Source organism: Nyctibius grandis, chromosome 16, assembly GCF_013368605.1.
Source record: "Nyctibius grandis isolate bNycGra1 chromosome 16, bNycGra1.pri, whole genome shotgun sequence".
NCBI classification, from domain to species: domain Eukaryota; kingdom Metazoa; phylum Chordata; class Aves; order Nyctibiiformes; family Nyctibiidae; genus Nyctibius; species Nyctibius grandis.
Window position 1 is genome coordinate 11,943,828 of NC_090673.1, and position 23,494 is coordinate 11,967,321.

The 23,494-nt window shown below is 55.0% G+C and overlaps 1 protein-coding gene across 1 annotated transcript; it reads left to right on the forward strand.

Moving 5' to 3' along the window:
• Positions 1–9,743: 9,743 nt before the first annotated feature.
• Positions 9,744–22,338, forward strand: LOC137671018 (uncharacterized protein C16orf96 homolog). The gene is made up of 17 exons (XM_068414237.1): positions 9,744–9,948; positions 14,634–15,019; positions 15,202–15,306; positions 15,672–15,740; positions 16,584–17,430; positions 17,569–17,663; positions 17,798–17,889; positions 18,027–18,132; positions 18,296–18,496; positions 18,764–18,889; positions 19,112–19,186; positions 19,494–19,658; positions 19,822–19,943; positions 20,479–20,544; positions 20,815–20,916; positions 21,505–21,658; positions 21,826–22,338. The coding sequence occupies exons 1-17, from the start codon at positions 9,744–9,746 to the stop codon at positions 22,336–22,338; spliced, it is 3,429 nt and encodes a 1,142-aa protein (XP_068270338.1).
• The last annotated feature ends 1,156 nt before the right edge of the window (positions 22,339–23,494 follow it).

The following is a 23,494-nucleotide window of genomic DNA, read 5'->3' on the forward strand; positions in this document are numbered from 1 at the left end:
ACCCTTTGGGTTTATGGGAGTCTTGTACCCTAGGACTTTTGGGAGCTCTCTATCCCTGTGCTTTATGGAGCTCTGCGTTGTCCATATTTTTTTGAATATTTAACTGTTTTTTTTTTTTCTGGGGCCATTTATGATTTTCCTGTCCTCTGGAATGCTCCAACAACTGGCCTTTCTGGAATTCTTCACTATTTTGTTTTTTAAAGCCTTTTATGCTTTTGCTATTTCCTGGAATTCTACAACACCCGTCAGTTTTGGAATGCTTCACCAGTTTGGATGTGTGAGTCCTGTTTGCTTTCTCTTTTATTCTGGACTACAAGAACACCCATGATTTTTGGAGGGCTTCACTGTGCTGCCCTGGACGAGTGTTTCACCATGCTTTTCCGGAGAAATTCTTCACTACGCTACCTTGTAGGAATTCATCATTTTTTGGGGCTTTTTTGGGAGCCATGCACAGTTTGGTATTTTTGGTAGCCTGCAGCATTTGTTTTTTTAGGAGCTCCCCACCTTTGGGCTTTTTGGGAGCTCTCTGCTCTGGGACTATTTCAGAGCGGTTCACACTTTTGTTTTTAGGAGTGCTCCATCCCAGGGCTTTTCCAGAGCCCTCCATCACTTGCGTTTGTAGAGGTCTCCCCCATACGGCTCATTTTGGAGCTCTTCACCGTTTGGCTCTTTTGTGGAATGCTGCAATGCCCAGCCTTTTTTGAGTGCTTCACAGCGCGGCTCTGGAGAAGAGCTTCGCCCTTTGGTTCTCTGGGATCCCTTCACCCATCTGCTTTTTTGGGGAGCTGTGCACCATTTAGATCTTTTGGATCACTTCATTCCCTGGCTTTTATTGGAGGTCATCACTGTGTGGCCCTCGAGGTGTACATCACTACTTTGGGGTTCTTTTGGCTCTTTTCAGTCAGTTTCAGTAAAATGTCTCTTAGATTTGCAAATCTTTAGGAAGTCTAAATAGTGCATACTACAGCTGGACTTCTCAGAAACGTTCTGACTTAAGTGGTGTTGACATGTAAAACTGTCTGAGAACTCAAAATTGAACGTTACAGGGAAATAAGGAGGAAAAGAATTGTTGGGGTTTTCCTTACTTAAGTGTAGTAGTGCTGTGTTAAGTTTTAGGGACAATTTCATAGTGAGGTGCCTAGGATTGTAAACTGTGCAGCCTCAAGAAGCCCACTGGTGGCTTGTGGTTTGCATCTGTGTTTTTGCTTTTTTTCTCTTGAGCTGCAGAGTTGTTCAGGACACTTAACGGAGTAAGTGTAAATTGTTCTGGCTCCTTATTCCTTTTGTAAGGTATTATGCTTACTTGTTACAGGTACAGTAAACTCATACTCCATACAAAGTCTCAGTATTGAGGAAATTTCTAATACCATTGGCTGTTATAATTCTTTTGAATGCATCCTGACAAATGTTTTATCCTCGATATAGCAATTGCTTGATCCTCAGGGACTAGGCTTTTTGATGCTGGATTTTGTGAACCTAATGTTGTCATCATTTTAGGCATATCATGCCATGTAATAAAAAGCTTTTAAAAGGCTCTGACCTGTCGTGATGTTCTTTATGGCAGAGGCTTTTTGTTCCTTTCGGGTATCCCCATATGTTCTGTCTGCTTGGGGACAAGAGAGGTGGGACAGTCTGTGTGGTGTGAAGGTTGCTAGACCCTAGTCATAATGGCAAGATGCCAAGTTGAGTTACTGATACGTGTACTAGACTTCAGCAGCTCCAGCTGCAATCCCCCGTGATGGCTACCTGCTGCAGCCAAAAGCTTTTCAGCAATATCGGCCAAGTGCTTTAGGATTTGTTTCAGGAGCTGAACTCCCCATCACCTCTCCAGTTTCCTCTCCTCTGACCTTCAGCCTCCTATATTTCAGCCCATTTATTTCCTCACACACACCGCGCACCCCACCATGGGCTTCACACATTATTTGTGCAAGTGGGCAATGGGACAGGCTGGGACTGTTTTGGCAGCAGAGGGAAGAAAATCCTTCTGCTCTGCGATCCTGTGCAGTAGCCCCAGTAGGCAGAAGGGGCAGCTCCAAAGGGCTGCTGCTTCTGAGGCCCTGGCCCGTGGCATTGCTGTTGGTGCTGGGGCTGTGCTGCAGAACACACAACAGCTGGAGCAGGTATTCCCTGAAGGGCCCCTGCAGGGAGCATTCTGCCACCCGACTGAGAAGCTTGAGTGTATCTGGATGCCCCTTTTCCACCATGATTGGGCAGATGGTCACTGGCAAGCCAGAGCCCCATGAGAATTTCGGGACTGTGTCCACAAGAAGTGCCAAATTCACATGGCTCCAGTCACCTGCACGCAAACATACTAAAACATCTTAACTCAAAGCAGACCAAATTTCTTTCTAGTGTCACACTACGGGTTTACCCACAGCATGTCCCTTCCAAATGAGGGAAGTTGTGAACCGAGTTTCGATCCCCAAACACTCGTGCGATAATGGAAGGTTATTAAGCAATTTATTTCTCTAATACGAGCAATACACAATTATTCCAAGTTAACGATCTCAAGGTACATTCATCATGCAAACTCTATAATTCTAGCGTTCCACTTTTAACACTGCCTTCAATTCTAACAAAAGTTAGTGCACGTAAATTCTAACACAGAGTTAGTTCGCTTAACCCCTGGGGAGTAGCTATGTTAGGCGTCCCTGAACATAGGGGAGGAAAGAGCCAAGCAAGAATCAATACTGACGGTGCCCAGCCAGAGAGGATTCGAGTCGAGGTGTTGTGGGAATATAAGGGAAGACTGCGGAGGAGGATTGTAAACATGCTCAAGTGACTTGCACCTGGGGTGTCAAAAAACACATCTATCACACTACTAACTGTTGTTTAGGCTTGTGTGCTGGACAAGTAGAACATCCGCGTTCAGATAACATAGGCCTGTGATAAGACTCAGGGGCACCCAATCGTTCATGGCTGAGATTCCAGCCCTGCTGTGAGGAGATCAAAGCACAGTGGAAAACTGCCACCTGCAAGAAACCCCCAATATCCAGGCGAAGGCAGCAGGCCTGAGATCTCGCGCTCTCTCTAGCAGGAACCGAGCTCCACGGTGCCTGCATCCCCGCTTGCGTGCCTTTGCCCCGGGTGCTGCTTCGGAGATCCCCTGGTTTGCGAGGTAACGGGGATAAATTTGCTCTTTGCATTTTATCCGTGGTTTTATGGCTGTTCCTGCATCCTGCCTGTGTCGGCTCACACATTTTGGCGTAGTCGGCAGGATCCAGTCTGGCTCTGCCAGAGCACGGCCTGAAATAGATGACAGGGTGGTGGTTACCCCCCAGGCAATTGACACGGCTGTGCACAGTGGCCATGGAAAACGGCTTCAGATTCTTCTCGCAAATTAGCAGGAGATTGGGATGGTTGTTAGCTCCTGGTCTTAGAGCTTTTCACTGTGAAAATGTTACGGAGCAGAGTGAGAGGATTAGAGAAGGAAGCCGGGACTTTACAGGATGCAAAGGTGATCGCACAAGAAGTAATTACTATTCAAGCAGAGCGGTGCTGTGGGTTGCAAGATAATGTAGAGCGGTTGGTAGCGCGTATTGCTAATAGATGAAGGGATAAATATGGAAAAAGTAAGGTTTTGATTTCCCAAGTTTGTGCTCTCACCACAAAACGGTCATGGGATCCTGAGGAATGTGATGGAAATATTCAGAGTGAATCCTCGGACCCTGAGATTGAGTCTGAATTTGATCTGGACTTAAAAGGCAGGGAGGTGGTGGAAGCCCGACCCCTCATACAAATGATGGGGCAGCAGGAACGAGAGGACAGGGGAGTGCAGGTCACACGTACTTACACTCCAAAAGAGTTAAGAGAATTTTTAGAGATCTATCAGCAGAAGAGCGGGGAAGGCATACTGGCATGGATTTTGCGAGCTTGGGACAGAGGAGCTGCCTCCATTTATTAGCAGGTGAAAAAGATTTATTAAGCCCTATAGCCCGTGATGATCAGATGCAGCGGGGATGTGCTCAGTTGCAAAGCCTCAGGGGTCCCGATGGGCGAGCCATTGTTGCACCTCCGCTGTATCAGTGGTTGTGTGCAGCAGTTTTAACAGCATATGCAGAACCTGTTGAATTAGTGTTGTCCCTTGTAAGCTGGTGCACATGGGAAGAAGGTATTAATGTGGTGCGGCAGATGGGGATGGCTCAGGCGTTAGTGGCGGGATCTAATCCAGACAGTGCACCTGTAGCGAGAAGTGTCAAGCTGCAGTTTTTGAGAGGAGCGCCTGCCTCACTAAAGCCCCTCGTTATACCAGCAGTGACAAGTGCTACAGGTAATACAGGCGCCCCAGCAAATACCTTAAGGGAAATTGGGGCTGTAGTGTCAGGGCCGTCTGTTTGGGTGGTGAATAAAGCAAAGCCAGCAGAAGCAAAGGGGGTTACAGCACGGGTGACAAGAAAACAAATGGGGAATGATCTTATACAAGCTGGTATCCCACGATGAGAAACAGATGGGATCACAACATCAGAAATGTTTCGCAGATGGCAAAAGTTAGCGTTTACACGTGAAAAAGCCGATCACCCCCAGACCCACCACCGACCCTGCGCCCACCCTCCGCCCCGCCTGCCACCGCCAGCGCACGACACTACTTGGCAAATGCCCAAACAGCAGAACAGAAGGTTTGGCCCCAAAATTGCCGCCACTGCAGCCTCTTGTCGTGGGGGGACCGGCGCCCTTCTGTTCCTTTGACTATGACGTGGCGGTCTGGGGTGGGGGTTTACATGTATTAGCTCTGGTGGATACTGGAGCTGAAGTTACTGTACTGCACAGTAATATTAATAATAAAGACACCACATCACAGGTCTCTGGATTGGGGGAAATCTGAAAAAAGCACGAAAAGCCTTACCTCTGAGATGGCTGGGGACATGTACCCTAGGAGCCCTGGTCCCCAATCTGACAATAATTAATAGACTGGATGAACAAAATGGATGGATAGGAGCAAGGACCTTCTTTGAACGAGTTGAAAGGACTCACAATGCCATTGCAGACTGTCCTTATAAATTCCACAGTTTCATCAGATGGTTCCTCCGTTGGCTCGAAGTGAGTGATTTAGAAAAGACAATCGTAAATATATCCGCTGTAACTGAAAATATTGAAAATAGAACTATGGATGCCATACAGGCCTCACAGATTGAAGTGTCTAGTTTGTCCAGAGTAGTACTACAAAATCGAATGGCCCTTGATTTACTGCTGGCTTTACAAGGGGGTGTTTGCTCTGTGATCAATACCAGTTGTTGTGTGTATGTGGATCAGACTGGCAGAATATCCACAGATTTAACAGAGATTTGGACACAAACTGAAGTTCTACATGAGGTAACTAAAGATAACACCTCGTGGGGATTTGAGGAAATTTGGAACAAACTTACATCATGGTTACCAGACTTAACATGGTTGAAAAGTTTGTTCATCATCTTTATCGTTTGTTCATCATCTTTATCGCAATCCTTGTCATTCAGATACTTGCTTGTATCATGATTCAATGTTGTAATTGGTATAGCCAATTATGTTTGAAATGGCAATATAACAGGGTGATATAAGTCTTTTTGATGAAATTCAAAAACCCTTAAGAGAAGGGGGGATTTGATACCTCAAACAGTGGGACCCTAGAAAATCATTTATAGAATAGGAGCTTCTGTAATTGCTGAGACATGGCCAAATGACAAACCGGATCTTAGACAATGGACAGGGAGGAAACCTATACCACGGTTAAGGAACCATACCAGCTTAGACAGGTTAAGAAGAAAAATGAACTGACAAGTGAAGCAACTGGGTGTGATACACCGAGCAGCATGTGTGCATCCCTGAAGTTCACCAAAAGGACACAGGAGAGACGGCCACCAGAGGGGCCTGACGACCCCCAAAGACCACCAGGGTACAAGACTACCCATGGCCAGTGGGTGTTAACTTATGTAAATAGTTCCAAGAAATGATTTAAATATGTATGAGATTCCTGGGAAATACGATGCAGATGCATGATGATATGACAACATAAGGAGCGCCGGCTGGAACTGAGGTTGAGCACGATCGGTGGAAATATCCCCGTGCTCCCAGTGCTGCAATAAAGAATGCCTGCTTTCTAAAACTTAAAAATAAGTCTTAGAGAGTTTATTTTCCGACTTTCAGTATCACAGTCTTGTTAAAGTTCAGCTGCTTTTTTAGCCCCCTTTCCATTTTGCCTTAATGAACCCCATTAGCACAGTGAAAAAGAACTATGCTATTTAACATTAAAAACAAAAGCATTTAAATTGTAGGAGTTTTCTTTGGCTGATACACGTGTAAAGATGGAAATTGGTTAAGTTTAAGTTATTCTGCCGTATGGTTGACCCTTCACCACCAAAGGTACTGAGAACCGCTCGTTTAAATTGAAAGTGTTAGTTTCTGTATTTGAGAATTGAAGACAGTGGGTTTAAATGAGGAAAGCGGAACACAATGGAGAATATCTGTCATTAATTATGAGGTGACATAAATACAAACCTGCATTTCCAGCATTTCATTTGCCATTTCCCGCCACTCTGTTTCTCATCAAAAGCCTCAAGTGTTAAATCTGGGGTTTGTGAAGTGAATGTTCATGGTGCATCTTGTCATATGTGGGCAAAACTATCTATTTACATTTCCTCCTTCGGTTCCTGGGGTTTCAGAAAGACTCAGATCCCATTTAAAGTACTTTTTCATTCCTGTGTGCATCATTCCATCAGGATCCTTCAGCCCAGACGCATCAATCCATTGAAAGCACTTTAAGAGCCAAGTTACTTAAGTTTTTTACGTGTTATTCTGAAGATGAGCACCGCAAAGTATCTGGGAACTTGTTTACATTTTCTTCAAGCACCAAGAAAACCAAAGCACTTTTCCTGGCTCTTCTTTGAGTTGCATTACTACAGCAGATTGCCCTCTAGGCTGTGACTGGCTCTGGAGTGCTGTGGTGCTCCAACAGCAGCACTTGCATTCGGTGAGAGTGGATTCCATCAAGTCTGCAGAGCAGCTCTTTACCACATTTTCCAGCTTCCTAAATTTTGATTCATGTTATTTTCTGCTGATTTTAAGACCAGAATTGACTATGCGAGCCGCATGAAGTTCAACAAGGCCAAGTGCAAGATCCTGCACGTGGGTCAGGGCAATCCCAAGCACGAATACAGGCTGGGCGGAGAATGGATTGAGAGCAGCCCTGAGAAGGACTTGGGGGTGATGGGTGACGAGAAGCTCACTATGAGCCAGCAATGTGCACTGGCAGCCCAGAAAGCCAACGTTATCCTGGTCTGCATCACAAGCAGCGTGGCCAGCAGGTCGAGGGAGGGGATTCTGCCCCTCTGCTCCGCTCTCGTGAGACCCCCCCTGCAGTGCTGCGTCCAGCTCTGGGGCCCCCAACACAAGAAGGACATGGAGCTGTTGGAGCGAGTCCAGAGGAGGCCACGGAGATGCTCAGAGGGCTGGAGCACCTTTGCTCTGGAGACAGGCTGAGAGAGTTGGGGCTCTTCAGCCAGGAGAAGAGAAGGCTCCGGGGAGACCTTCTAGCACCTTCCAGTACCTGAAGGGGCTACAGGAAAGCGGGAGAGGGACTTTTTACAAGGGCATGGAGTGACAGGACGAGGGGGAACGGTTTTAAACTGAAAGAGGGGAGATTGGTTACCCAGAGAATTTGTGGCTGCCCCCTCCCTGGCAGTGTTCAAGGCCAGGTTGGATGGGGCTGGGAACAACCTGGTCTAGTAGAAGGTGTCCCTGCCCGTGGCAGGGGGCTTGGAACTAGATGATCTTTAAGGTCCCTGCCAACCCAAACCATCTATGATTCTATTAAGACTAGTCTTATCTCCTTGTTACCATAGGTCCTTCAACTTCATCCAGTTAGCCTGTTATGAGGCCAACATCTTGGCTTTAGAAGCAGCATGTTGTTCAAAGGATATCCAGAGATGGAGAATGCTCAGATTCTTTTCATAGCTTTTTCCAGTAATTAACCTCTTTTCCCATAATTAAGCAGTGATGACTAATTTTGAATTTAAACTAGTTTTGCTTAGGATTCAGCTCTTGATCCTTATAATCCTTCTTCTGCATGATTACACAGCCTTTCCTGTCTGAAATTTTCTTTCCAGGGCAGTATTTATGCACTGTAATCAGATCTTTTCTAAATTTACTTTTTCAAATGAGCCGTTAAGATCTCTCTTGTCTGGTCTCTCACAGGAAAGGATTTTCTCCAACTCTCAAATAGTTTTTGTAGTCCCTCTGTCTTCCCAATGCCTTTAGAGAACTTTGATCCCAGAAGTGGACACATCATTCCAGCACTGATCTCTATCAATATCTCTATCGTTTTTTCTCACAAAAAAATTAAACACCTATTCAAGTTCTACAATCAAAACACAGCAATAGTTAACCTCGACTGTAGTCTGAAAGTCTGCACTATATCGTCGGAGTGTCACTGAAAGAGGCACAGCCTCAAGCTGCGCCAGGGGAGGTTCAGGTTAGACATAGGGAAAAATTTCTTCACAGAAAGGGTTATTGGGCATTGGAATGGGCTACCCAGGGAGGTGGTGGAGTCACCATCCCTGGAGGTGTTTAAGAAAAGACGAGATGTGGCACTTAGTGCCATGGTCTACTTGACACAGTGGTGTTAGGTCAAAGGTGGGACTCGATGATCCCAGAGGTCTCCTCCAACCTAGTTGACTCAGTGATTTCCAACCCAGTGTCATTTGTGTTTGTTCCAAACAAAGCCCAACCCTATGGCAGCTTAGGAGCGCCTGTGTGGTTAATGAGAAGAAACTAAGCCAACCAAACCCGCCTGAGATCAACTTATTGCTCCAGAATAGCTCAGGGAAGGACCCTTGTCAAACGCTCCCAACTGCTTTGAAGTCAAATGGGTAAGGAAGCTGTCAGTTTTCAGCTAAAAAGGATTTTTAAAAAGTTTCTGTTTATTTGAGAAGGAAGCATCACTACAGGAAACTTATTTTCAGTGTAGTTTGTAAATCAAACAGTTCATGTCTCATCATTTCTAAATGCACACGGTTGTGCTTTTGTGAACACAGTAGTTGCCTGTCCAAATAAAGCACAGGCACATCAGCCCTGAAACACCAACTCTGCCCCTCCTGTCAGTAACTTTAAAAATGCCAAACTCCCCATACCCCACAAAACCCAAATCAAAACACCAATCCAAAGCACCAGCCATAAAAGGAAACCACCACTTTGTCTAGAAAAAATAAACTGCTCAAATTAGTGAAATAAAGGTGTTTCTCATGACAGAGTAGCCTATAAAAACGGAGAAAACCCATTTCTTGTATTTTATTAGACCACAGGCCATACTATGCAAAGTAGTGTGGGAAGGGTGAGAATTTAATACTATTCTCCTTGCTGTCAGTCCAAAACCAATTTCTAATGATGATGAAAACATGGCTGCAGAGCACAATGCTGTGACTTTTTTTCTCCATTGCAGCCACACTCCTCCCTCCCAGCTCCCCCTGGAAGAGCTGCAGGAATGAAGTCCTCAGGCCACCGGTCAGTGATGGGCTGCAGTGGTCAGTGAGAGCTGAAGGGCAGGTTTTCCACTCGTGAAAACGGCAACTCTCATCCTCCTGTGCCATGTATCAGTGGCGTCGGTGCCTCCGCAGGCGAGAGGCGAGCACAAACAGACGCGGCGCCGGTAAAAGTGCAGACGCCTGTACCTACCGCTCCCCGTGCAGTAGCCGAATACTACAAGAATTTAGAGCAACCATCCCCTTCTAATCCGCCGCAACTGCTCAGCGAAATAATATCAGAAGCTGTCGACGATGGTCGCCCTCCCTCCCTCCGCTTCCGACTTCTTCTCATCCGACACGGGCTGCGCCTCAGCCCGGCAGCGCTTCGCCTTCCCCCACCCCTCTGCACCTCCGCTCTCCGCAGAAGGCTCCTCGGCTAGAGAAGAAGCTGCACATCCTTCTCCTTCTGCGCCACCTGCTGACGATGAAGAACTGCCTCAGGCACTCAATCGGCTAAGTATCACAGAGGGCCCCTCTTGTAGACCTAAGATTAACGCCCCTCCAGATAAACTCTTTAGCGTGCCGGGAATTCCTGTGTTCCCTCGGGACCCTGGGAAATTTTGGGAGGCTGTAAAATCATCGGCAGCTCAGGAGGGGGAGTGGGAGGTGGTAGAGAAACTGGGAGGCACGGGAGGTGATGCGGGTGGATCTGCATCTGGTCCTTCTGTTTATCCTGTGATTTTTAATGATCCTGCTGCGGGTCAGCCTCATATGCATGCTCCTTTTTCGTGGAAAGTTGTACAGGATTTGCAAAAGAGTGTAGCTCAATATGGTATAAATTCTCCTCCAAGTATGCAGATGTTAATGTTGTTGACAATGGAGACCTTGACTCCTTGGGGTTTTAAGCAGCTGGGAAGGATAATTTTCCAGCCTGTGCAATTTGCGGTGTTTATGTCAAATTGGAGAAGCGCTTGTGAAGCTCAGGCGCTGGTAAATTTGCGATACAGTCAAGATGATCCTCGGTATGGTAATGGAGTAGATGTCTTAATGGGAGAGGGTCAGTTTGCTAATCCTAATCATCAGGCGCAATGGCATCCTCTTCTTTTAGATCAGATTAAGATGTTGGGTATGCAGGCGATTGTAAAAACTGCACAACTGGCATCTCCAGTGCGCAGATACACCACCGTGAGACAGGGACCAAAAGAGCCATTTTTACCTTTTGACGAGAGGTTACAAGAGGTGGTTGAGAAACAAGTTTTTGATGTGGATTTGCGAGAGACATTGATAACGCAGCTAGCTAGGGATAATGCTAATGCTGATTGTCAAAAGATCGTTGAAGCTTTACCTGGGGAACCAGATATGAATGCTATGATAAAGGCATGTGCAAAAGTGGGTACTGTGGAACATAAGGCTCAGGTTATGGCTGCGATGAGAACGGTATAACTTGAGAGTTTTCAGAAATTAATGAAAGATGAGCAAACATACTGTGCTTTCTTTTCTCACCATCCAGCAGCTCTACCTTTCTCCAGCATGTGGTAGTGCAAGCTCAGGTTCAATTTTTGTTTTACTGGTTTTCTTGTATGATTTTTTCTAATGTTTTTATGTGGCATGAAGGTTTATTGCATTCAGAGCACTGCTTATCATCAAAGGACGGATGCGATGTCGGGAGCTTGTGGCCAGAGATCCTGCATCACTGACCGTTCCTATTGCAGCTCAGTACTTTGAGTGGTGTATGGCCAATAGCTTTGCTTTGCAAACAGCCATGGAGAATTTCTCGGGACAGGTTGTTTACCACTTGCCCTCCCATCCTGTTATAAAATTGAGTGCGGAACTTCCAATTGCCACGAGAGTGTTGTGCGCAGACACTCCTGTGGAGGGAATTACCATTTTTACGGATGGATCTGGCAAAACAGGCAAGGTGGGCCTTGTCTGGTATTCTGACAGCAAGTGGGAATCTATGGTAGTACAACAAGAGGGTTCACCTCAGGTGGTAGAATTACGAGCTGTATTACAAGTGTTTCAGAATTTCCCCACTCCCTTTAATTTGGTTACTGATTCAGCATATGTAGCTGGCATTGTAAAACATTTGGACAGATCTGTTAATAGAGCATACACGTAATCAGTGTGTTTTTGAATTGCTGCGAGCTCTGTGGCAAGAAATTCAAATCCAAACTGCATTGTTTTATGTTTTACATGTAAGAAGTCATACTAATTTGCCTGGGTTTATTGCAGAAGGCAATGCTCGAGTGGACTCTTTGGTTTCTGACCCTACAAATTCTACTGCAATGACTGTACAGGTGCCGGACATTAAACAGCAGGCACGTATGTCACATGAGTTTTTTCATCAAGGACGTTGGGCACTGCGACGACAATTTCATTTGGCACACAGTGATGCTCAGAATATCGTGGCCATGTGTCCCGATTGTCAGCAACTGCCGCAACCTATGCAGATACAAGGAGCCAATCCTCGAGGACTGCAGGCCTTGGACATTTGGCAAACAGATGTAACTCACATTGCTGAATTCGGCAGGTTAAAATATGTTCATGTAACGGTTGACACTTTTTTTTCTTTGATTATAGCTACAGCGCAAACAGGTGAAAATGCTGGTCACGTCATTCGACACTGGCGAAAAGCTTTTGCAACTGCGGGCATCCCTAAACAGATAGACTGATAATGGGCCTGCCTACCGTTCTGCTAAGGTGCAAGCTTTCTTACAGGTTTGGGGTGTTACTCACGTTACTGGCATCCCTCATTCTCCCACAGGACAAGCAATCATCGAGCGAGCACATCAGACTCTGAAACGTATGCTTTTAAAACAAAAAGGGGGAAGGAGTGGTGAGACACCTGAAGCTAGACTGGATAAAGCAGTATATGTACTGAACTTCCTTCAAATTCGAACTGATAAAACTGATCCTCCTGTTGTAATGCATTTTGGGTCAATGAAGGGACGATCGCAGGTGGAACCTGATGTAAAAGTTCTCATTCGAGACCTGCCCAGGCAGTGGACGGGACCACATGATCTACTAACCTGGGGACAGGGTTATGCTTGTGTTCCCACAGATGTAGGACCTCGTTGGATGCCAGCCAGGTGTGTGCGTCCCACCGTGGGAAAGGAAAAAGAAGTAACTCAGAATCAGGAGACAGTCACTTGAAGATGGGAGGGTTGTATATAGCTGTTTTTCTATATACTCTCATAGCAAACCTTACAGCATGGATACCATCTCAACCGAAAACCAATGTCTGGGTTACATTAAAAATTTTTGCAGCTTCTTTACTAGTGCCTGGAGCAGCTGCTGCTAGAGCATGAAGTACCTTGAATAAGTTGGGATGCTGGCTTTCAAAACAGACCAATGCTACTTTTGCGGCCTTAAGTAATTTGCTGTTAGATGTAGACTCAGTTAGACACGCTACACTGCAAAACAGGGCTGCTACTGATTGTCTTCTATTAGCACAAGGCCATGGTTGTGAAGAGTTTGAGGGAATGTGCTGCTTTAACTTATCCGACCACTCAGAGAGTATACACAAACAATTGGCCCAAATGAAAGAAAACATGAAACACATCACAAAGGAGACAGATCCACTATCCGAGCGGTTAGAGGGCCTGGGACTAGGAGGGTGGCTCGCTAGATTGATTAAAATACTATTGATGGGCTTGCTTATGCTTTGCGTTATCGCGCTTGTATTACCATGTATCCTTAAGTGTGTACCGAGCATGACAGAATCTGCTATAAAAAAGGTGTGGATGGTTCAAGAACTTACGGGATCTGCTGATCCTATGATGCCTGAAGAAATGGTGGAAATACGGATGTATCCATGATCTTTTTAAACCAAAAAGGGGGAATTGTTGGGGAATATTGTTACAATATTGTTATAGCTAGCGGGAAAAATCAAGGGCAAGAGTAAATTGCAATGTGACAAAGAAGGGATTGAGAAATGCTGAATCTACAATGAGGATTGCCAAACAGGTGCTAGGCTAGCATGAGAAAGAGGAAGAAAGTTGCCGCTTGCTGATAGGAGTAAGGAGCGCTTGAAACTGCTGAATTGGTCTGTGGCTTCGCTTGTAGTTGCAAAATGAATAGATAAAGTGTATCAAGAAATAGAATGAAACATTAAACAAAGCCCTGCTTCAGAATAATCATGAAAGTAGAAACATGCACTATATAAAAAGAGCTATGCTGCTTGCAATAAAGGTTCATCAATGATCTGAAACTCATCTACGCGTGCTGTCGCTACTGCCACACTTAGTCCAGTGGTTTCAGCCTCTATGGGAGCCTGCTCAGAGGTTACCATCTCTACGAAGCAAAGCCATCGCTTTGACACTGGCCCGGAAGTGAAGAGATTTGGATAATCTGTAAAATCAAGTAATTCTGAATTTCCACACGCAATGTCCATTTCTCTCCCTTTAGTTCCCACTGCCATAGCCCTCCCTGTCCCCAGCTGCACAGGAACTCTTCTCCCTCTCCCCCCATTCCCCCGGCCATATCGCTCTCTGTCCTCCCCTTCCAACATCCCTCCCTCTCTACCAGCTCCTGAGCCATATCCCACCCTCTCCCCAAGCTCCCACAGCCATGGCCTTCCCTCTCCCCCAGTTCCCAGCGCCACATCACTCCCACTCCCCAGTTGTGCAGCAATGAGCAAAGTGGCAGGGAAGAAACCAGCCGTGGTCCCTCTCAGCATCCCCCATGGGTTTATTTCAGCCAGCTGCAGGTGACGGATGGCCATGATGGGCCCCCGGCAGAGCGGGCAGGTGGCAGTGACGGCGGCGCCAGCCCAGCGCGGGATGCAGGCACGGCAGAACGTGTGCCAGCAGGAGCTGATGGCAGTGGGGTGTTGGAGGGGTCCCAAGCAGATGGGGCAGGTGTCCCCTGGCCGGGACTGCCTGGCAGCTCCCGGCGCCGCAGCCTCATGCCCAGACGCCTCCATCGCTGCTGGCGGGACCTGGTGTGCTGTCAGCCGCTGGCAGGACTTGGTGGGTGCCGCTGGTGGGACTCGACGTCTCGGGTGCCGCTGGCAGCGTGCCGCGTTGCCACGTAGTGCTGCCCACCGCAAGTGAGGTCAGGGGGCAACAGTGACTCTGGTGACATCACAGTGCTCTCAGGGCGCACCCGGGGATGCACCCAGGAGCTCCCCCAGCCTCAGCGACAGAAGCTGTGGTGCAAAGCCCGTCCGGCAGCGTGCTTCGCACCTCCGTGTGTACCCAGGCGGGGCGGCAGCCATGGAGCAGCTCAGCCTGTCCCAGCTTCTGGACCTGTCCTTCGCGACACCCGACCCTGCAGCCGTAAACTTCACAATGCTGCGCTGCCTGCTGCAGGCCCTGCTCCGGCACCTGGGTCTGCTGGACCTGCCTGCCCCAGAGCGGGGGCACGGCCCGAGCCCCCTCCTCGTGGGGGGCCAGCCTGCCGAGACGCAGCCAGGCCCGGAGAGGCGGGGGGACATGGCCCAGGGCACGGGGCAGCAGCCCCGGGAGCCGGGGGAGCAGCTGCCCAGGAAGGAGCCGCCCCAGGTCGCCTCCCTGGCCGCCTCCCTGGGCGCCGCCCTGGGGCAGCTGCAGCAGCAGGTGGAGTCGAACGAGAGCGGCATCGCCAAGGTAGAGGCTCTGGCCGGTGCCCCAGTGCTGCCCCGCCAGCCGCCCTCTCCTCCGGGCTCTGTGCCGCCGCTGCGCCGGGCCCTGCGCTGCCCCTGGCCCTGTGCAGAGCACAGCAGGGGTCCAGGTCCTGGTGCCCAGGGACCCTCCCCTGGGGTTCACCCGCCAGCCCCCCCCTTTCCCAGGCCAGGGCTGTCTCCCAGGACCTCCTTGAGGAGATGGGCGGCGTGAGGGCGGCGCAGTCCCGCATGGCTGAGGACATCCGCACCATCCAGGAGGCCCTTGGCTTGGTGAGCTGCTGCCGGTGCCCGCGGGAGGGAGCCGGGTCCCCTTCCCCTCCCTGCCCCTCTCCCTGTCACCCTGTCCCTGCCCAGTCCCTGCCCAGCGGCCGTCGGTGTCACCCAGTGTGAAGGATGTCCCTGCGGGGCGGGGGGGGGGGCTCAGCCCACCCCACCTGGAGCCCCCCACCCAAAAAACAGTCACCCGGGCGCCGGGAAGGAGGGGAGAGCAAGACCTCTGCGGGCAATCCAGCCACAGCCCCCGGCACAGCCCTGCCCCGCGTCCCTCTCTCTGGTGCCCAAGCCAAGTGGCGGCTGCTCCTTTCCAAGCCCCCTCCCGTGTCCTGACTGCTGTCCCCCTCCTCGCCCCATGCCAGGGGACTCTCCAGGACGCTGCCGGCCGGCTGCTGGGCCTCCACGACCAGGTGATGCTGGGCAGCGATGCGGTACGGCCGCCAGCACGGCCAGGTCCTGCCCTGGCACAGGAGGCGGCTGCGTCCCCAGCTCCCCCGGGGCTCCCAGCCCTCCTGCCTCAGGGCATGGGCCATGGCTTGGGGTGCTGGGCAGAGATGCTGGGGGGGTCCTGTCCCGTCCCCGGGGGTCCCGTCCCTGCTGGCTACACGGCCAGGGCTGACCCCTGGATCCCTTCCTTCCCCAGAAAAGGCTGCAGGAAAGGCTGAGCCTCTCCCCGGCCCCGGAGGAGATGAGCAACCTGGGGTGCGGGGAGGTGTGGGAGGGTTGCTGGGGGCAGCGAAGGAGGAGGAGGAGGAGGAGGAGGCCAGGGTGTGCCGGTGGTGAGTGCTGGGGCACCGACAGCCCACGGCAGCCCCTCTGTGCGGCAAGCGAGCACCCGAAAGCCTTGGGGTGAGTGCGCAGCCCCACGGCCTCGCTCGGCCTGGGGCAGGACCACGGCTCCCTGCCCTCCCGGCCTCTCTGGGGCTGGCGGGTGGGAGCAGGGGACAGTGGAGGGACCTTTGGGGCAAAGCCCGGCATTTTGCACCGCGAGATGGTTCCCAAATGCTGCCTGTGGCTGCTGCTCCCACAACGCAGGTGCAGCCCGTTGGGCTGGGGAGCGGGTCTGGTGCAGCAGGCCCGGAGCAGTGAGTCCCACTGCTAGAGCAAACACGCGCGGCCGCCTTTGCCTTTGGGCTCTTGTGGGGCGCTTGAGTTTGGCCCCGTGAGCCGGGGCTTTGGGGACCTGGGCTGGGGACATGGCGGGGGGCCTGGGGTCTGTCCTCGCCACTGCACGGCTGCCCATAAACCTGCTCCCCTTTGCCTCCTCTTCCCAGCAGGGCAGTGGGGGCCAGGCTGCCCTCGCCGAGTGCCCCCAGTCGGACGTGGACATCCCGTGTGGGACAAGCTCTGGGCCAGCGCCGACAGGACCAGGGACATGGCCTGCTCCAAGGACCGGCACAGGGTCTCCAGGGACACAGGCTGGCACCCTGGGGGGGCAAGAAGGGACCGCTGAGAAGCGGGCAGGTGATCCCTCAGATAGGAGGGGGACATCTGATGGCAGCACCACTGCCCCGGGGGTGCAGCCAGGGGCCCCCGTCAGCCAGACCCCTACCCCGGGGGTGCAGCCAGGGGCCCCCGTCAGCCAGACCCCTACCCCGGGGGTGCAGCCAGGGGCCCCCGGTAGCCAGACCGCCGCCCCAGGGGTGCAGCCAGGTGCCCCCGGCAGCCAGTCCACTGCCCTGGGGATGCAGCCAGGGTCCCCCATCAGCCAGACAAGAACCCCAGGGATGCAGCCTGGCACTGAGACCACCACTCTGGGTGTGCGGCCGGGGTCCCCCGGCAGCCAGACCACTGCCCCGGGGGTGCAGCCAGGGGCCCCAGGCACTGGGAACAGCACCCTGGGGCTGCAGCCAGGGACCCCGAGCACCGAGACCACCACCCCGGCGATGCAGGCAGTATCTCCAGGGTCCCAAGAAGGAGAAGGAGGATTTCTGCCAAGGCCCCCCTCCAGGGGCTCCAGCAGGGCCTCCAGCCACTCCGTGGAGACAGTGGAAGCTCTCCACCAGATTGGGCAGCTCAGCCACCTCTGCGCTGCCCTGAAGGAGCAGGTGGCCCAGCTGGAAGCCAAGAAGTCAGACCGTGGTGAACTTGAGCAGCTGCGCCTGCTCTTCCCGGAGGGAGGTGGGAACTCTGTGGGGGCTGGCGGGGGTTGTTTGGCGTGGGTACACCCTGGGTCAGGGGGCTTGTCATGCTCAGAGCCTGGCCCTGAGGGCGAGACCCCCTCACCAGCAGCGTGTTCCCTTGGCCGTGTCCCTCTAGACCAGGAGAGCATCGCCAGCGTCCTGGCCGAGCTGCAGGGCCGGGTGTCCTCCCTGCAGGGCCTGGCCAGTGAGCTGCAGGGCGAGAAGGAGAAGGTGAGCCGGCGGCGGTCCCCAAGGGGGTGCGGGGGTGCTGGGGGGGTTTGGATGGGCTGGGGGCAGCTGAAGGGCCCCAGCGCTGGGACGACACGGGGGCCATGCCCTGACTGTGCCCCTGCTGCTGTTCCCAGACCAGGCAGCTGGAGGACGCCCTCGCAAAGCTGGGGGTGGCTGGAGCCGAGCGGAGAGCGGATGGCAGCGACCAGCTCAGCCTGCGACTGGGGTAAATGGGTGGGAGAGGGTTTCCTACCCTGTGGGGCTGCAAGGGAGCCTGGGGGGGCTGGCAGCATCCCAGTCTAGGGGCAAGAGACACCCCCTGAGAAGGGGCTAAGCCTGCCCATGCCCCCTCTCGCTGGCCAGGTCCGTGCTGCAGGAGGTGAAGTGGGAGCTGGGACAGCAGCAGGAGGTGGCCAAGGCCACGCTGGAGCAGCTGGTCACCAAGACGGCCAGGCAGCTGCAGGAGCAGGTGAGGCTGGGGGGGGAGCGCTCCCAGCGCTGGGCAGGGTGGTCCTGGCTGGGGTCCCGGCTGCGTCCCCTGGCTGGGTGGGGCCGTCGAGCCTCCATGGCACCCAGGCTCGTTGGCCACGTGCATCCCATCTCAGAAGCCATTCCTTCTCCCCTTCCTGCAGCTGGACGAGCTGAGGGCCATGGTGGGGAGCACGGGGCAGGAGTGGGCAGGGGTGCAGGCAGCGTGCCCCACCTGCTGCGGGGACAGCGGCGCACATGTGGCGAAGCTCCTCCGGCGCTACGAGGAGCTCCAGGAGCTGGTGGAGTCCGTGTCGCGGCAGGCAATGGGCAAGGCGGCAAGGCAGTTGCCGGGGAGGAGACAGGTAGGGAGATGGCAGCGTGGGGGGCTTGGGAGGGGGCTGCCGGGCCCCCCCCGGCTGGTTGTGCTTGGCTGCAATGAGGGGGAGCCCCTTGCTGCCCCCCAGCTCGGCTTGTACAAGTCAGCAGCGTGGAAGGCAATGAAAGCCTTGATGCATGTGTCCTGCTGGCACTGGTAGCCCATGGCCAGCAGGCAAGTAAGCCGGGGGTGTCTCCACGGGGCAGCCAGCCCCCCCTTGCACACCACCGCCTTGTCGCCTTCCTCTCTGAAGCAGGATGAGGAGCGGCTGAGGCACATCCAGGCCAGCATCGTGCAGGTGCAAGAGCACTGCGAGCAGCTCAGCTCCATCACGGGGAGCCTCCAGGATGATCGCCAGAAGCAGCAGAGAGACATCGAGGTGGGTGGCTGAAAGCCCCGCAGGGTGGCTGAGAGCATCCTGCAGGCAGAGCCCAGGCTGGGGACCACGAGGGATTTGTCCCTCTGCCAACCTGCCCGCAGCCCTGGGGAGGTTCAAAGTCCCTTTCCTGGAGGTTTTTCTTGGGGAGCAGGGGTTGCTCGGCTGGCTGGGAGGCAGCTCCAACCCTGCTTGGAGTCACGGTGGTGCTCTCTGTGTTGGCAGGCCCTGTTCCACTCCCTGGAGAGGCTGCAGGAGGAGAAAGCCGACAAGGAGGAGCTGCTGCTGGGCATTGACGTGGTATGGCCTCGAGGCACCCCGGCGCCAGCCAGGGGGTCCCGGGCAGGGTGACAAACGCCCCTTGTCCCTTGGGTGCTGGGTGGCAGAAGCGGCCGGGGGGAAGGAGGGTTTCCAGAACAGCTGCGGGTCCCTCGCCGCGTCCCTCTGCCTCCCCCCGGGTCCCTTTGTCCGCTGGGACCGACCCCACGGGGGTGATGGGGCAAGCGGGGCCACGCAGCCGCTCCTCCCTCTGCCCCGACCCGCGCTGGCCCTGCCCCTCCTGCCTCCACCCTTTCCCCACCGCTCTCCTGCCTTTCCCCGGTGCTAGAAAGCAGACAAAGCCGCCCTGAACGGCAAAGTCAGCCGCAGCCAGTTTGAGGCGAGCATGGAGCGGCTGCAGGAGCTCATCCAGGAGGTGCAGAGCCGGGTGACGGGCCAGGAGCAGGGCTGGCAGCAGGTCCAGCGCCAGCTGTGGGAAGAGCTGGGCTCCAAGGTGAGGGCTGGCTCGTCCCCGCCATGCAAAACCAGCACCTGGGGGTCTTGGCAGCCCTGGGCAGCGTCCCTCCGAGGGTCCCCCCTCCCTGCCGGCTGTCCCCCCGGGGCACTGGCACTTCCCGTCCCGGGGCGGCCGGCTGAGGCTGTGCGTCCCCCCGCAGCTGGACCGCCTGGAGCTGGGGCCTTTCCGGCAGCAGCTGGATGAGCGCTGGAAGAGCGCCCTGGCACAGCTCAAGGAGAAGTTGCTGCTGACAGAGGTCGATGATGCAGCTGGGATGAAGAAGTGAGTGTGATGGGGACGGCGGTGGCTTCGGGGACAGCGCTCGCCCCGTTCCCTCCGGCTGTGCTGGCCGGTGCCCGCCTGGGTGCGACACGCAACAGCGCAGAGCTGGGTCGTGAGCTGCCCTCCTGGCAAGGCGCAGGGGGTAATTAGCGCTTGCCAGCACCCCCCGTTCCCATGGGACTGGGGTGCTGTGGGTGCCCGCGGGAGCAGTTCCCGTGGTGGGGGGGTGTGGGCGCTCCCCTCTGCGCCTTCTCCGGTGCCTCATACGAGGTGGAGCTTCTTCCCCGGTGGGAGCCCACAACCAGCCGCTCCCCCCATCGCACCCCCTTTATTCCGTAACCAGCCAGCGGGTTGGGACCTTGCTGGGTGCTGGGGGATTAACCGGGCTCCAGACCCCACGGTTCCCCCCGCAAACGCCGTACCTGGCTGAAGCCGAGCGCCCAGCCCCTTGCTGCTGTCTGCGAGCTGCTGCCTGCGTGTGGGCCGGGCTGCGTCCCCCCCAGGAGCTCGCCCAGCCCTTTTCTCCCCACTCCAGGCAGCTGCTGCCCGATTTCCAGTGCCTGTCCTGCGACCGGCCCCTCAGAGTGCAGACGCCTGGCCCGTGAGTAGCCCCTGGCACCGTGGGTGGGACGGGGGGAGGTGGGTGCTGGCGGTGCCCTGCTGTGCTGGGCACGGGGGTCTGTGTGTGTGCCTGGGGGTCCGACCCTGCCGAGCCCCCTGCGCAGCCCTGTGCATCAGCAGGGCGACGGGGACCCCTCCCCGGGGCAGCGGGGTGCCACGGGGTACAAGCCCGTGGGTTTTGGGGCGCTGCCCCGAGGCGGGGTGGGTAGTTTGTCCCCCGTCACCCAGACGTGGCCCCTGCCCTCCCCAGGCACATCGTGGCCATGCCGGCCCTGCCGCCGCTGACCCCCCACCTCGCCGAGCACCCCTGGCCTGTCGTCGAGCTGGAGCAACCGCAGCAGCCCGGGCACAGGTAGGGGACACGGGGAGCCATCCCCAGCCCTTAGGTGCTGGGTGACCCCCCAGCCCCAGCGAGGGAGAGCTCTTCCCTGTGGCCGGACAGAGGCGTCCAGGGGGTCTGGGCAGGGCAGGGGAGCAGAGATGTGCCGCCAAGGGTCAGCGGTGCTTGCCCCGGGTCTGGGGGGTTTTACAGCCCCCCACGCTGCCCCCTCTGCCCCAGTGTCCGTCTGAAGGGCGCTGAAGCGGCATGTGATGAGTTGTGTGTGGTCTCAGCCTGATCTCGGGCTTGGGGGGGTCGGGTGCCTCCTGTGAAAGGAGTCGCTGAGATGAAGCCCCGCGGCGGGGCCAGCCCAGCTCCTGCCTCCTGGTGTCCCTGCCGCGGGGTGCAGGGACCTGCCAGGGCCACAGCCAGCTCAGCGGGACCCTGGGGACACAGACCGTGCACAGGGCTGGGTGGGTGGGGGTCTCCTGCAGCAGCTGGGGGGAGCCGGGAGGGATGTACCCCAGCAGGGAGCACCCCCTGGCCCCCTCCCTGGCATAGGGTGCCGCCTGGGGTGCCGCATGGGGTGCCGGGCGCTGACTCCCGTGCCCCATCCCACAGGGAGCAGGCGGCCGAGCGTGTGTACCCCAGGGTGCCGCGGCAGTGCGGGGGCCAGCACACACTCACCGCCCCGCTGCAGCACGCCCCGCGCCTCCAGCCCCGGCCGCCCGGCGCCCCGCAGCTGCTCCAGCCCCTCACCGTGCTCCCCAGCAAGGTAGGGATGGGGTGGGGGGACACGGGGGGGAGGAGCGGGGCTGGGAGGGGGATGCTGAGCGTGCGGAGGGTCCGTGCCTCAGTTTCCGCAGGGAGGGCCGGGTGCGGGGGGTTGCTGGGCCGCGGGATCGGGCCCCGTGTCCCAGCCAACCGCTGTCCCCTCCCCAGCACGACCAGACGCAGCTCCTGGGCCTGGACGGCCACGTCTACCGGGGCCGGCGGGACGAGCAGCTGCCTCTGCCCGCGGGCCAGGACGGTACGGCCGGGGCGGGCTGGCGGGGGGACCCCCGGGGCGCGAAGGGGACGGCGGGGAGCAGAGGGCACCCCGCTGTGTGCCGGGGGTGGGGGGCGAGCGCGGGGCTGTGCCCGCAGGCGGGCAGGGGGGGCTCTGGGGTGCGGGGCGGGACGGGGCGGGACGGGGCGGGGGCGCTGGCGGAGGGCGCGAGCGGTGCCCGCGGTGCTGACCCTGCCCCTCGCCCCCAGGCCCCGCCGCCCCCCCGCAGCACCGGCCGCGCTCCTGCGACGGCCGTCTCCGCCGGGCCCCGAGGCTGCTCCCGCCCCTGCGGCCCCCGCGGGACGGAGCCGGCGCCCCGGCAGCCGGGCGGGGCTGGGAGTCCCCGGCCGAAGACCCCCCCGGCCCGGCCGCCGAGCAGGCGAGAGAGCGGCCCCGGACAGCGCTGAAGGGCTCGGCCCGGCCCCGGCGCCCTGCGGGGACATCGCTCCTGCGGGCACGGGGACATCGATTAATAAAAAAATCAATAAAAAACCTTCGACTTTTTTTTCTTGGTGGTTCTTTTTGGTTTTTGTTTGGTTTTGAGCAGACTGATTTGAAATTAACCCCCCCCCTCCACCTCCTCCCTCTGCGGGAAAGGGCCATGAACGGGGATGGGGGGGGGCATCACCTTGATAAATCACAGCCCCCAGTTCTCCTTCCCCCGGGCCCTGCAGGGGTGCAGAGGGAGGGAGGACAGGGGGTCCCATGGGCTGTCTGACCCCATTTCCTGGTTTCTCTGGGACTGGGTTTCAGTGTGTAGCCAGCCACGGTGACCAGGGCCCTCAGCAGTTATATCCAAGGCAGCTGCCCCAGGCTGGCCCACGAGTGTGTTCTATAGCCTTGACATGGAGCTCACTATAAAAGCGAGGGCTTGCGGGGAGAGGGGGGGCTGGTTTTGCTCTTCTTGGTTCTGGCCTCCCTCTTTCTCATTCCCAATGACTGGTGTTCCTGGAACAACCTGCTGCAACTCTGTAGCTCAGTATAATTTTGTGTGTTTTGTGTTAGCATTTATATTGGTTTCTCTATTTTATTAAATCTGTCTAATTTTAGCCCATGAGTCTCCCTCTTTTTCCACATTTCCTTCCTTGGTGGGGGAAGGGACATGGAGAGAAAAACTGTTATTGTTTAGCCCCGGGTGTGGGCTAAACGAAGACAGTTTATTTGGTGCCCAACGTAAATAGCGCACCTGGGAGAACCACAGACTTTTTGCTCTGAGAGTCTCGGAGGGTTGAAGTTTTCACAGATTTGACTGTTTTTGTTCCGAGCATTCATTATGTTGGTGTCAGTAGCAGGGTCACTGGGTGGAATTCTCTGGGGTTGGGTTTTACAGTTGCTTTTGTGGTGGCCAATCAAATGTGTGGCTTTGCTGCTGTTCCTGGTTTTGTGTGGTTCATCACTTCACAGAATCACAGACTCACAGAATGTTAGGGATTGGAAGGGACCTCGAAAGATCATCTAGTCCAATCCCCCTGCCGGAGCAGGATTGCCTAGACCATATCACACAGGAATGCGTCCAGGCGGGTTTTGAATGTCTCCAGAGAAGGAGACTCCACAACCTCTCTG

Bases quoted from the DNA above. Each gene is read 5' to 3' on its own strand.
- LOC137671018 (XM_068414237.1), top strand. From the start codon at position 9,744: ATGGTCGCCCTCCCTCCCTCCGCTTCCGACTTCTTCTCATCCGACACG. The intron at 17,431-17,568 runs GTGGGAACTCTG...GTGTCCCTCTAG, and splicing joins CCTGCTCTTCCCGGAGGGAG to ACCAGGAGAGCATCGCCAGC. The intron at 20,917-21,504 runs GTAGGGGACACG...CCCATCCCACAG, and splicing joins CCGCAGCAGCCCGGGCACAG to GGAGCAGGCGGCCGAGCGTG.